This window comes from Perca flavescens, chromosome 2 (genome assembly GCF_004354835.1).
Source record: "Perca flavescens isolate YP-PL-M2 chromosome 2, PFLA_1.0, whole genome shotgun sequence".
In the NCBI taxonomy this organism is placed as follows: Eukaryota; Metazoa; Chordata; class Actinopteri; order Perciformes; family Percidae; genus Perca; species Perca flavescens.
The window spans coordinates 30,374,559-30,389,351 of record NC_041332.1 but is presented as its reverse complement, the minus strand read 5'-3'; the positions used below and the strand labels follow the sequence as shown (position 1 = coordinate 30,389,351).

At 43.0% G+C, this 14,793-nt stretch overlaps 1 protein-coding gene across 3 annotated transcripts in view; it reads right to left on the bottom strand.

Annotated features, from left to right (window-relative positions):
- The window catches only part of tll1 (tolloid-like 1), a 60,427-nt gene that overhangs the window by 38,189 nt on the left and 7,445 nt on the right, over positions 1 to 14,793 (bottom strand). For 2 of the 3 annotated variants that reach the window (XM_028592309.1, XM_028592327.1), the window contains exon 3: positions 10,526 to 11,004. In XM_028592309.1, coding sequence (XP_028448110.1) covers positions 10,526 to 10,706 — 181 coding nt within the window. In that variant the 5' untranslated portion in view covers positions 10,707 to 11,004. Of the gene's footprint in view, positions 1 to 10,525; positions 11,005 to 12,687; positions 12,897 to 14,793 lie in introns of those variants that run through there. The other variant, XM_028592315.1, reaches the window with a different exon arrangement.

The following is a 14,793-nucleotide window of genomic DNA, read 5'->3' as shown; positions in this document are numbered from 1 at the left end:
CATAAATCCCCACGATTTAAATTACAAAAGGTAACTCAATTTAAAATGTAGATAATTATAATATTCAGGGAAAGGAACATTTGCGACTGCAAATAAAAAAAGTGCACACTTAAAGAGCACTCCACCACAGAAACTCAAGGGGATAACAGGGAAAGAAATGTTTGGTATGAGACAAAATAACATTATATCATATGACACACACACACAGAGAGAGCTGGTGTAACCTCCTAATCCCATTAATGTGACATTGAGATTCTTCTCCAGCGGGTCATGGGTTTGGTCAGACATTGTGACGGGACATGACCATGTGTCCTGGGTGTGCACCCATGGGCCCGGCAGGCAATAGGCTCTTACATAAACGAAGATCAAATGAAAGGTTATTTTTTGTAAGGATGGTGGATAGTCCCAATCTCGGTATGTCTTCCAGTCGGTACATCAGGTGTGACTGCACTTATTAGAGGGCTTATTTCTTTGAGGTTGTTGTAACGTTGATTTCAGTGTAATTGCTATGAGTAATGACTTTTGTTGACGGTTTACAACAAATAAATCAGGTTAGGAGATTAAATCAGACACAGTTGGCTAATATTCAAGTCTAAAAGTGCTGAAAAGTTTGTTAAAGAGGCTATATGTATCAAAGTACAATGTTAAAAAAAAAAACACTGTGGCAATGAAAGGGGTTGCTTGTCACCAAGAACCTACAGAGAGTCACCCAAATCTCTAGCTCCCGATCAGCTATATACCTTACCTTATAGTGGATATCGGCTCATATTTTATCTGCCTAGTCTGCAACTTTACTGTTTTGGTTCACTCTCACCACTCTCATAGCATTGATATTTTCCTTAGCAGTTCGTAGAGACCACAAACAGAGCTAAAAGAGAGTGAAACAGGGAAAAGATCAAAAGGGATGAGGATAACGATAGTGATACGGATTGTTTACATCCAAGTGTTTTCTGTAGCATTCTAGTTAGCTGCTTTCTAGGATGGATAATACTTGACATAATGTTCAACCTTGTGCAAACTCTGCAGCACACTTCCGGGGCTACACACAGGTATTTCACAACGTCCATGGACCAATAGAAAGTGCTGTTGGAAGCCAACAGTTGGAAACTCCTCAACAGAATTCTGCTCAAACAACTGCCTGATTCTAGCAGAATCAGAGTCGCTTTTTATTAAAATATAGAAATAGATAAAGCAACGTCAAAAAGGAAAAAAAGTGGGCAGTTTAGCAGTTTTTAAGTATTTCTGCAAACAGCATTGACTTTCAATATTATGTCCAGCAGTGTGATATACTGTGGCCAACATTGCTCCAGCCATTGTGTGGTTGTTGTGTACATGCATCTGTGAAGAATCTCAGTCATCGGGGTCATGGTTTATCTGGGAGCGCTAAGTCAAGGGCAACTGGACTCTTTATGTTCTTGAAGATATTTTGCCTTGAATCATGCGACTCCAAACATGACAGCCAGGTAGACTAACGGCCCACATGTGACCCCAATGACTCGAAAGATGTAAAGGTTCCTATAGAGTTTAAATGCCCGGTCAGTACAAACTGCAGAAGCCTTTTGGATGAGACCTGGATGAGACCTTGGATTTAACCTAAACTCCAGTTGCCCTTGATTTTGCACTTCTAGATAACTCTACATGCAGTACTGTCTTTGCACATTTATACGGCATACACACAGTTAGGCTTGTTTCTAGCTAAAATATCAACCTTTCGGATCTAGCTACTGTAAGACCGTGTAGCTGTGCATCGTGTGGCGAAGGGAGGCTGCATCTGTGACCACAGCTGGGTTTTTACAATACTATGGAATATCTGACAAAAAAAAAATAAGAGTCTGACTGTAAAAAGGTGGCTTTTCCTCAGCTAACAATGGGTGTATGCGAATGATTTTGCTGCTATAAATACCACCAAGAAAAACTTGGTGACATAAAAGCAGCCAGACATTTAATAATTGAGCAATGCGTGGCAGGTGGGCGGAGTGACGGCGGTGCTGACTCATGGCTTCTGCAGCTCCGGAACAATGACGCTCCAAAACAAACAAGTCGGCTCCTAGCGCAGCCAGCAGAGTTTGTGCTGAGGCGGGAATCCTGAAGAAGACTTCGGAAGCTCAGTGGCAGGAACACTCTGCTCGGGAAAATCCTGTTTAATATAATATGACTGAGACCGTCCTCTCGCTCACACACACACACACACACACACACACACAAAAACGCAGTCTCAGTGTCAAACACACACATTGCTCTAGTTTCCTTCCTACTGAGGAATGGGGGAAGGGGTGAACAGTAGCTGCAGCTCACTGTCACGACATGGTGGGCTTCACTCTCTGACTGAAAAAAATCAAAGGCACTCTCAGTATACGTGGGCACGGGCACACACACACACACACACACACATTCAGCTATTTAGGACACTTGATGCACTGATAGAATACAGGAGCATTAGTAAAACTTATATCAAAATGGCCGTGTGGCTGCGGAGTCACTAAAATGCCACCTGAATCCCGAAAGACCAAAATACTTGTACGTGTTTTTTCTACGAAGCTTTCCTTCAATTGCTTTTCTGTTTTTAAAATCATCTGGAGCCCACAGACGAAATATCCCACAGCCAACAACTTGAACTGAACACCAGATCTCACCCACAACAGCTGGAAACCCCATTATAAAACACATACAATCATATAGTGTGGGATCTAAATAGGCTTTTGATTTCTATTTGCACTTTAAGTTAAGTTGTGTTCAGACCAAATTCAAAGCAAATTTTTTGAGGCAGCGCAAGCGTAACGTCAAATGAAAGCCATAAGTTGACAGACAGATTCACTCTTAGCTGCTTAATACTGCGGCAAAGATGCGTTAATGCGAGTTAAAAAAAAGATTCATAATTCTCCTGAGGCTGTACAGCTTAACTTCATGAATGTACAGAGACTAGAGTAAAAAAAAACCCAGAGGGTCAGGATTCTGAGCTGTCACAGAAACATCTACATGGATCAAAAGGGTGTTATGGGTCTGCTGGGTTGCTAGTAGCAGAGACCTGACCTAGGTTCCGAGTCCTCCTGTGTCTCAGGTCTGTATCTTAGTAGGTCTAATACAGAATGGATCCAAGTGGAATCGCTCTCAGCTCTGATCACATGGTGCACCAGAATCATCACATTGGGTTTTTGAGGTGGGACAGAGATTGTAAACTGGAAAGTGCAGTTGAAATGTATTCTCCCTCACTATTTGAGTTTATACACGCACATCAGTTTCAGGTACGTTTTTTTTTACAGGTCTGTTTTGTATCGTGAAGACCTGTAACACAGTCACACACAAAGTCAGTGCGTACGCTGCTGCAGCTAATGACCCTACAGATTTGGTTTGTGGTGAATAAACACAGAACCACAATTCCAATTAAGAAACTATTCCCTGTGCATTCAATCTTTTACAACATACTTTAAACACAGTTTGCACAAACCAAAGACGGGGCAGTACAAAGTTTTCTCGCACACAAACCAAAGGCATCAATCCCAACTCCAACTCCAATGGAAGCACAGCGACTACACTGAAAATGTTTGGATACAAATCACTTATGTAACCATGGGAGTTACTGAAAACAACCCAATGCCAACATGTGATTTTTTTTTCCTTACACCTGTAAAAAAAAAAAAAAAAAAAAAAAAAAAAAAAAACACAAGAGTGATATCATAAGCACCGTAACAAAACCCAACAACAGAATGAGCTTCAGCCAACGTGAACCACTTCGTGTAGGCAGCAGAGTGGAGATCTTCTCTCAAGTCGAAGGTCCTGGTTCAAGCTCCACATGGAAACTGTGATGTACCCATTTATGTCACTTAAATGCTCATAAACACAACACCAAATCACTGTCAACTCTTTTACCTGACTCAGCTCTCCGATCCCCATGCAGAGACGAGACAAGAAGAATTCTTCACTTCAGGATTTTGGGCAATATGTATTGCTGTTGTTTGTGCATGATGAAGAGAACAAAACCACAAAACCACTATTCTCAACTATTGAATTTTCTTTAAAATGTTCTTTAAAAACATAATGCAATGTTGGTTTCGTTTAGTTTAACACCCTTGTTGCAGCTTGTTGTGATTCCCGTAATGCAACAACTGAGTTCAGAGATGTACAACCATAAGAAAATGGACATTATGTATTGTACAGTACTGCTGCACACTCCTGTGACAAACCACTATTGTATTTGAAGAACAGGCAGTTGGGTATCCTGGGTGACTCCTGAAGAAATGACCCACAGCTTTACTTGGACATCAGGGTTTGTTTTGCTTTCACTCCGTTTGTGTGAGCATTTTATGAGAACAGTGATTTGGAAGGAAGCATGAATGACTCTTAAGTGAGCACAGGAGCTTGGGCAAGTCTGTGCGAGTGTGTGTGTGTGTGTGTGTGTGTGTGTGTGTGTGTGTGTGTGCGTGCGTGCGTGCGTGCGTGTGTGTGTGTACGTGTGCGTGCGTGCGTGCGTGCGTGCGTGCGTGCGCGTGTGTGTGTCATCTCCAGCTGAGTAGCAGGATGCAGACAACCAGGAAGAGATAAGCGCGGGTGAATGGAGGGAGCTCTGCGTTTGTGTGCGTGTGTATCGAGTGTGTGCATGTGCGTGTGTGCTCGCGTAGGGAAATCACTTCACAAAGACCTGGAAGTGTGTGTTCTCCTGTCTACCAGCGCAGGACTCGGAGGAGATAAGCAGACAGCCAAATATTCCCCTTGTGTTTTCCCAGCAAAAACAGGAGGCGGAATACCAACCACTCAGACCAATGCCACAGGGTCAGGCATGGAATGAGCTGCGCTTCCACTTCTTACAAGCTGCACACACACAGAAACACACAGCCACCAATTCTTTACACACTGACAACAAAATGGGTCCACACTAGGGGTGCAACTTACAACTGTCTTCATTATCGATTATTTATCATCATTTAATGGATGGATATGCATGTGCAAAACAAAATGTACTGTATATGCGTGCATGCCCATGTGTAAACCCGATTTGTGCTCACTTTGTGTGTGTATATCTGTGTATATGTTTAGATGTTAAAGGTATATGTGTGTGTAATAAGATGCAGATGTTGGGAAGATACACATTGATGTGTATTTAGTTTACTATCGATATTTCTTCCCTCACCAATGTAATTGGTTATGTAAATAAAGGATGAGTGTTAAATGCAGAGGTCTTCAAAGTTTTTTAAGCCAAGGACCCCTTAACTAAAAGAGAGACGGAGCAGGGACCCCCTACTACATAGTATATTGTATGAAATTAAGTTGCATATTAAACTGGGCATACAATAACGTGTAGGCCACCTGAAGCCTTTATATATAGCTTTTTTGCATAGAATACCAAGCTATTAAAACAATAATTGTTGGCATGATTTTATAAATCATCTTTTAATGTTAAACATACATGTGGCAAAAGAATCTTAGTTAACTGTATCTGTAGATGGCTATCTTAGTGACTACCTTACCTATAGGCCAGTGAGCCTATCATCAGTGGTGATTTATATTTGCTAAGAATATGTTTAAAGGTCCAATATGTAATATTTGTACTGTAATAAATCCAAAAATGACACCAATGCCTCATCAGATATTAAGGAAACATGTTAAACTGAAATACTATCTTTTCTGACAACAATGCTAATTTCAATATTTTTCTTTTTGAAATTTACATTCCGTGACGGAATTTATGTTTATGTTTTGATCTGTGTGTTGTTATCAACGGCCCAGTTTGACAGGCAGGCCGGGTTGCCAGATATACCTGTAAAAACGTAAACCCAGCGCGCTACAACTGTAACGGTGGTACAGCCATGAAAGCAGCAAACAAACCAACAGGATCAACAGAGATAGATTCTACATGACATAAAAAAAAGAAAACAGCATGTTTCTAACAGTTGCGTGACCAGAGACATAACAACCCCCTGGTAAATATTGGAGATGTATTTGAAAGATGGAGACAGCTTAGAGCCCAAAAGGACGCAGAGTTGGCTTATTTTCTCCTGAACCGGTAAGCATTAGCTCCACGCTAATTTATCACAGCTACTAGGGATGGGCATTTTTTGTCATTTCAACATTTGTGTACTCACATTGAATTATATAGCTAGAGTAACCGAGTTGGTTACTCGCAAAAACAATTGAGACATAGCCAGTAAAGTGATCCCGACTGGTCCTGGCTAACGCCGCCATGCTAACCCTGCTAACTGTTAACGTTACCGGGAGGACCAGGCATGCAGCCCATGGCTGTTTACAGCGTGTAGCCTCTTCAGCAGCTGGAGCCGACAACGGTGAGTTATTTTAAGCCACGACAGGGGGGCTGTAAATCGGAAAGAGGGGACTATGAGTTTGCAGTGTGTTTAGCGATTGTTGCCGTAATTCTAAGCCAATGAAGTGTGTTCCGTCGGCAAGGTAGTGGTATTTTTAGCGTTTCGTATTGTAATTGTAAGCCGAGGAAGTGTGCCTGACTGGCGTGTGGAGAGAACCGTGAGGTTGTTGTGTTTTTAGCGGTTCATACTCTAATTTTAAGCCGAAAAAGTGTGTCTGTTAGTTGGTTACAGAGCTCCACGTGAGCACGGGCTTTTATGACTGTCAATATAGCCAGCATCTAACGTTAGCTACTCCGCTGTGCTGTGGAGTAATGTCTGGCTATGTGAGACTAGCATCTAACGTTAGCTACTCGGCTGTGCTGTGGAGTAATGTCTGGCTATGTGAGACTAGCATCTAACGTTAGCTACTCCGCTGTGCTGTGGATTAATAACTGGCTATATGAGAAAAGCGTCCAGCTACATTGTTGTGAATGCTGCGGTCTCAGCCTGGCAACCCCCGTGAACTTCGAGTCTGGGCAGGAGGGGGCGGGGGAGACGACTCTCCAGTATTTTTAATTGGTAGTGAAGTAACTATTTTAACCACTAGCTGCCAGTATTACACACAATATTACATATTGCACCTTTAACTTATGAAAAAACCTTTTGGATAATAATTTGGAGGCCCCCCTGCAGTGACTCTGAGGAAAGGTCACACGTGGGACACAATTCCCGGTCTCCGGGGTGAAAGTCCCGTGTTGTTTGACCCATCCACCACCCCCAACTTACCTCCCTGCACCTCGGTATTTCATACTACTCGCTATCGTAGTCGTGCTGTGATCACGAAAGATGCTTCCCATTGAAATACATTAGTTTAAAAAACGTACCCAGCAGACTGAACACAAAATGAAAAAAATCTGAGATGAAGCGAATGTATAAAAGTTCATGTAAGGATGCAAACAGATTTGATTTAGGTGGTAAAGGCAAGAACATATCCACTTGATTTGAATATGTTTCAAATTAAGCAAAGCATTTAAGGCTATCTTGAGGTGTAAGACTCAATTTATGTACAGAAACAGGAGCAAAATGGAGTATTAGAATACAAGTTTTGAAATCTGTCACACATACATGTGCATGCTGTTAGGTAGCTACAGAAAATGTCCATACTGGCCCTGGGTTGTTTGTGGAAACAAGGACTGCACTCCAGCATGAATAAAGTGAGGCTGACATTTGATTTACATTTAATCTGTACAAAACATGCATACCATGTAAATGTAATGTTCCCAGTTTAAGTCCAGACAGGGACCTTTGCTGCATGTCCCCCCACACCCCATCACCGCGTTATTGGTTGCTTTCTACTGTCAACTATCTAATGAAGGCAAAACAGTATCTTTAAGACTCTGTAAAACGTGCACAGATGATTTTCACTAAATAGGAAGAACAGAAAGAAGTATTAATTATGGAGAGGTTTAAGAGAAACGGGATACTCGTGTGTGCAATTGCTGTGAGAAATCTAAGCATGTATGAATACATTCTTTATGTACATTGATCTTTCCAGCAAATAAAAACATTGCTTGTGTTTTCTCACTTAAGTTATTTTAACCTACAAGAGTCGCTCAGTTACTCTAACATATGTAGACTGACTGTCTCCCTGTAACCTGGCGGGCTTCAGTCCAAACACACATACACACACACACACACACACACACACACACACACACACACGTCAGGTCTCAGCATAACTAAAAACCACAAAGTCATGGGATTGCAGTATCAACATAAAATCACTCACACAGAGATCAGTGTAAAATGCATATGAAAAAAACACACACACGCACACACACACACACACACACACACACACACACACACACACACGCCAGTCTCCAGGGTTGTCAGGTTTGTGTTTCTGGTATGTGAGGAATGTGTGTTGGCCAGCATGTGGACACTCAGTGTTCTAGGTGGAGTTTTTATCAGTCCAACGTGTCATCACAGACAACATTAAGGAAAGTGCCATTAAAACACATATGGCCATTTGTGTGCACAAACACATCGGCACATACACAGTCAGACGGGTGTAACCAAAACAATAATCCAGACAAAGATGCAACACCACCACATCTCTTTTGCAACAAACAGAAGGCAAGAAAGAGCAGAGGAGAGGTTCCTCCAGCTGCTCTGTAGGAATGATGCTGGTACTGTAGGAGGGTTAACATGCAACAATTCTCAAAACTCATTGAGCGTTGTTACATGGTCTAGACAAAGAGTGGTGATCGTAAAGAGAGTATTTCTTTTTTTTTATGTTAAAAGAAGATTGCCACACGAAACACACAAGAGCAAGTGCAGGATGAAGGCAGATTTAGGGCTGGTTCTGCTTCTCTCTGATGCTCCGAAGACAGACGTTAGAGGGAACCGAAACATCGCCGCACGGGACGCTAGTTAACACTACACTCGACAGCAGCTAACGTTAGCCTACGGTTAGCTAGCAGCTGGAGTAAACACGGTTAAAATGCTGACAGCTAAACGGTGTAAAAGTGTCTGTATTTCACTGGAGAGGATTCTAACACCAGACTGTAGCTGCCGTTGTCTGAAAAACAGACTGAGCCTGAAATAAGTTATTGTTGTTACATTTTTAATATATCACTTAAATTTGACCCTGTGGCCTTAGCAATACACAAGCTGTTCTTTAATGTCGCCTTATTGTGCTACTTTTTTTCTTTTTTTTTTTTAGACAAATTTTTTATTGTTTTATATTTTTGAACATACAGAACAGACAAATACAATTGAACAAGGTGCTCCTTTTTTTGTGGAGGTTGGGTAGTGCACTAAAGGCCCCTGTGGGGGCTAAGCTTTTGTCCTTAATGGCATTTTTTCCCCCTTACATTACTTTTACTTTTATACTTTAAGTAGTTTTGAAACCAGTACTTTTACACTTTTACTTGAGTAAAAAGATTGAGTTGATACTTCAACTTCTACAGAAGTCTTTTCAAACCCTAGTATCTCTACTTCTACTTGAGTAATGAAGGGAATACTTTTGACACCTCTGGTCACCGTGCCAGTATATACTAAAACTCAGGTATTGTATTCAATATACATATTCATATCATTAAGACTACAAGAAGTGGATGGACTGGACACCAACAAATACTGCACATACAGGACATACAGTATGTAGTTAAAGAACAAAAAGAAAGACAGAAAGATTAGTTTACAACAGGAACTGGCTAAAATCTTAAGTGAATCTCCAGCTTTGTGTCGAAAACATGAGGGTGGAGCAGACAAAGACACCACGCGTGACACATACACACACACACACCTATAAAAGACCTATAATATACTGAGGAAAAACGTATATTTTTTATGTTTTAACTTGATAAAAATCAGGGGCAAAATTTTTTCAACAAAAGTGAAAAATTCATATGATCAAAATGCTCCTTTTTTAATTCTCTACTGTCTACTGTCTGTCTCATGTGGTTTCACTGTTGTTCTACAGCAGCTCCCGATCTGTCACTAAAGGTCCAACATGTGTGTGTGTGTGTGTGTGTGTGTGTGTGTGTGTGTGTGTGTGTGTGTGTGTGTGTAAGAGAGTGAGAGAGAGAGTGTAAGAGAGAATGACAGTGAGAGTGAGAGTGAGAGAGACAGAGACAGAGAGAGAGAGAGAGACAGAGAGAGAGAGACCGTACATCAGCGTCTGTTTTGGTATAATTGAGTCCAGCTGTTTCTCATCTTCGCTGATGGTTGATTTAGCACCTGGGCGCACGAGCAAACACACACACAGATACGTACTTGCATGCACAGCATGTCCATATATGCACCGACATTTCGGCCAAAATCAGGACCAAAATTATGCCTACAGGTGATGCACGCACTTAATGTGTGCGCGTGCGTTTCAGGAGGACACGGGCTTATCAGGACCGTCTGACCGTCCCACCGAGGGATCATAACCCTTGGTTATAAATAGTGGGAGGAAAGGGGCATCTGGACGGACACACACACACACACACACACACACACACACACACACACACACACACACACACACACACACACACACACACACACACACACACACACACACACACACACACACACACACCCGCTGTCATCTCTAATACACACATAACACGTGCCACTTTGGAGCCAGCGCGCTCGAGGGGTTGGAACACCGCAAACGGACGCGTAAAAATACTCATTTTCAATGTTATTTTATGATTAAAAACTTAAACAGGACTCACCAGCTTTGCACGGGTCTTTGTAGTCAATGGTCTCCGCTCTTTCCTCTTCATAATTATCATAGTCTGGCTCCTCGTAGTCGAAACAGTTACAAATAGTCACTTTGCCCCAGAAAGTCAAGCCGGCAAGCACCAGCGTGATCCAGCGCATCTTAGCGGCCAGTGCCGAGGGCACTCGGTCCATCTGAAGACTGAAATAAACGAATAAAGGCCTCTCTGCTCGTCTCCTCGGCTGTTAGGAGATGTTCAATCCGCTCTTCATAGAATGCATCGGCGGCAGGAATTTAACGGGTCATTGTGAAGATCGCTCTCCTCTCTGACAGTCTGCTTGTGGACACTGTATGCTGCTGTTAGTTACTCTACTCTTCTCCTTGGTAAAAGTACACTGAGGTATCTGTCTGTCCGTCCCGGGGACTGTCAGTCAGCAAAGTGTCCGCTGAGAAGCTCCGCTGTCCTCCGATGTGGCTTTGCAGGTGAGGCTGCTGTGGGGAGGAGTGGGGGGCGGGTGGGGACAAAGAAAGACGCGGTGAGTGGATGATCTCTGAGCGCAAAGACGCACAGCGATGTGTCTGCTGCTCACAAGAAACATCCGCCTCGAATATTTCCAACCAGTACCGACTGTCTCACACTCACTCACTGTCTCTCTCTCTCTCTCTCTCTCTCTCTCTCTCTCTCTCTCTCTCTCTCTCTCCCCCCCCCCCCCATCCGGTAGTGCTGCTGTCTCTCTCGAGCACGAGTACTGCCCACACACACACACACACACACACAAACCTGCACTGTTCGACCCAAGTGGGGCAGAACCAAAACTTTCTTTGTCCTCTTTTGTCTCATGTGCAAAGACTCACACACACACACTCTCTCTCTCTCTCTCTCTCTCTCTCTCTCTCTCTCTCTCTCTCTCTCTCTCTCTCTCTCTCTCTCTCTCTCACATCCCGTCGCGGTGACAGCGGAGGAAGCGCGCACTGATCTTTACAGGGTATTGGACCTTACTCACACGCATCCGTAAAATACAATTAACTTACAGTAAAACCGGTAGCGGTAAAAGTAACACGGCGGCTCCAAATTGCCCTGTGGGCTTTAGTATCTATCACCACATAGACCCAGTGCATAATGGATGTTATCTGGTTATTTAGAGGCAGGTGCCAAGTAGGTGACAACCAAACCATAAATGCCTAGAGGTAGTAGGCTAGGTCACCTTTATGATCATGACAAGTCTGTCCTTATACTTCCTCTCATCTCCCCATTTAATCATTGAAAGAGAGAAATGGAAAAAAAGACCTAATCTTAGATTCATTGCAATTAAAAACAATTAATCTTAATTAACCTTTGTGCGTAAAAAGAGGCGCGCCTCGCACGTTGAACACCATCTATCTGGCGGTAGGCCTATAGATCGAGATACTGCCTTTCCTGTACAATAGCATGACGAGGTCGTAAAGAAATAGAGTCTATGACATTCAGAGGGTGATCATTATGCAGCAAAACACTAATTAGCTCGAGCAAAGTTCTGCTGTGCCAAAGCCACAGATAGATAGATAGATAGATAGATAGATAGATAGATAGATAGATAGATTTAAAGCTACATCAATGTCATTCTGCTATAATGTCGTCTCTAATTTGTCAAGAACACTAACCTTGCCAGCAGCTCGGTCAACAACAGATGAACCGAGATCAAGTGGGTTCACGATCCTCCACTGCATCACTGGTACCCACAAGCAGGCCTACACTGAAAGGACCTCTACTCTGTGTGGTTGTGTGTGTGTGTGTGTGTGTGTGTGTGTGTGTGTGTGTGTGTGTGTGTGTGTGTGTGTGAAACCATGGACGCTTTTAAAATTGAGGAACATTTAGCACCAGTTAAACTTGGCGTCTTTTCCCCTAAATTTTGCACGAACTGTCCAAGTTGTCAACAACCACCTCATAATCTCCCAAAGTGCAACCTCCACGCACACACACACACACACACACACACACACACACACACACACACACACACACACACACACACACACACACACACACACACACACACACACACACACACACACACACGGCAGACACGAGCGGTACAAATAAAGCAGCAGCAGTTGTTGACAGACAGTGCAGCCTGTGAACACCTTGTCAAGGTAAATCCTCCTGAGACGAGTTCACCCTGCGTCTCCACAGTTTACCTGCTGCGTTTACCTGCCCGGGACGCGTCGGTTTGCTGCGGCGTCACGAAGGGACCCATCATGCTTCAAATGCAGGAGCCAAATCTCAGGAGTCTCGGGGGGGCCTCCGGTTTCACTCGGTACCGGCAGTTTCGAACGTGCCCGTCTCCCCCCATTTATTACCGGGAGATTATCGGAGCGCTGTCTCTGGCTGCTGCCGACTAATCCTGCCCTCGGGGAGAGGTAGCGGCGCGCTGACGTCACTCTATCAATCCAGCCGCAAGCTGTCCACCGCACACGCCCCGAAGCATGGATACAAATCCCCTGGAGGCTGCTTGTACGTACGAACACACGCGCGCGTGCACGCATACACACACACACACACACACACGCACACGCATACGCACACACACACACACACACACACACACACACACACACACAGGGATAGTGTAGGTCAACACACTCATGATTTTTGCCCCAAAAAAATCACAAACCAGCTGGGTTGACATTGTTTCTTCATACAAATATCTGGACAACCATATTGATAGATAATAGAAAAAGTGAAGGCAGTGTTTTTAACAAGTCTACAACCATGTGTCTCTGGGGGGCTGTGCATTGAACTAAAGCAGCATGCTTACAATGACATTGTAGCGGATAGTGTTTACTATGTTCCCAGAATATCTCAGAGGATTATAAGGTTATTTCAATTCAACAAGTCCTCCAAATTAAACGACAAAATACATTGCTTGTCCATGCCCTCGCGAAACATAGAAGGGTTTTGTCTGTGCCCTATAATACAACTCTGTTTGGTGGCCAATGGCCAGTTCCTTGCTTTATGCGGTTGTAGGTTGGGGGTAAGATGATAAGAACAAAATTAGCAAGTTTACTATTTATTATTGGTATGATTCCTGATTCAGTAGTAAACGTTTTGAAGGAGAGTTCAAAACCCAAAGGTGGAGTATGAGATTTTAATACAATTGTTTAGTCCAGGGGTCCTCAACGTTTTTTAAGCCAAGGACCCCTCAACTGAAAGTGAGATGGAGCAGGGACCCCTTACTACATATACTGTATAAAATTTGTTGCATAATAAACTGGGCCTACAATAACGTGAAGGGTGGCCTAAAGCCTTTATACATACCTTTTATGCTGATGTACACCTAATACTAAGCTATTAAAATAGCCTAATAATTGTTGCCGTGGTTTTATAAATCATGTTTTAATGTTAAAACATACATACATGTGGGAAAGTGAATCATTAGAATTAAGTGCATCTGTGGATTGCCTTAGTGACCACCTAGGCCAGTAAGCAGTGGGGATTTATATTTGCTTAAAATATGTTGGATTCATGTTTCATGATTCATGCCCCCCTGTTGAAGATCTAGGTTTAGTCAAATTTAGCGAGTATCTCCTCACGGTCAGCTATACTTGCCTGCTTCCCGAGGTATTGGTTGTGTTAAGGTTTAATTTCCCATTTTGGTCCCGTTTTCAGGTGCATCACTTATAGTTGTCTTTTATTTATTAACTGATCAACTGTATTAAATACACAGTTTAAGAAGTGCTGTTGCTCCATGTCTGACTTGTGTCTCCTTTGTTATTTGTCACAGTGCGTGGACGACCAAACTAGTTTACCTTCTGGAGTATAATAAAGTTATCTGAAACTAAATAAACCAAAACTTGGGCTATTGTGTTGAAAAACCTCAATACAACTTTGTGTGTGTGTGTGTGTGTGTGTGTGTTTGTGTGTGTGTGTGTGTGTGTGTGTGTGTGTGTGTGTGTGTGTGTGTGTGTGTGTGTGTGTGTGTGTGCACGCGCGCCCTGGATTTCCCTCGTGAGCAATTGCTAATTAACACCAGGGAAGGCATTGAGTGGCGTTTGGGCCTCTCCAACCACTTACTGTACCTCTGTGTGGTTGCCATCCACCCAATTTATTCAGCAAAATGCTTCCTTCTTAAATAGGATCCAGCTATTGAGATTAATGCTGTGTGCAGATATTTGTGTCCCTATTTAAAGCATTTATTGATCAGTGAGTCTCTGAAACTCTGTGAAAGTACCTCGCCAGCATTCTGACCCAGCACACTGACCAACACACACACACACACACACACACACACACACACACACACA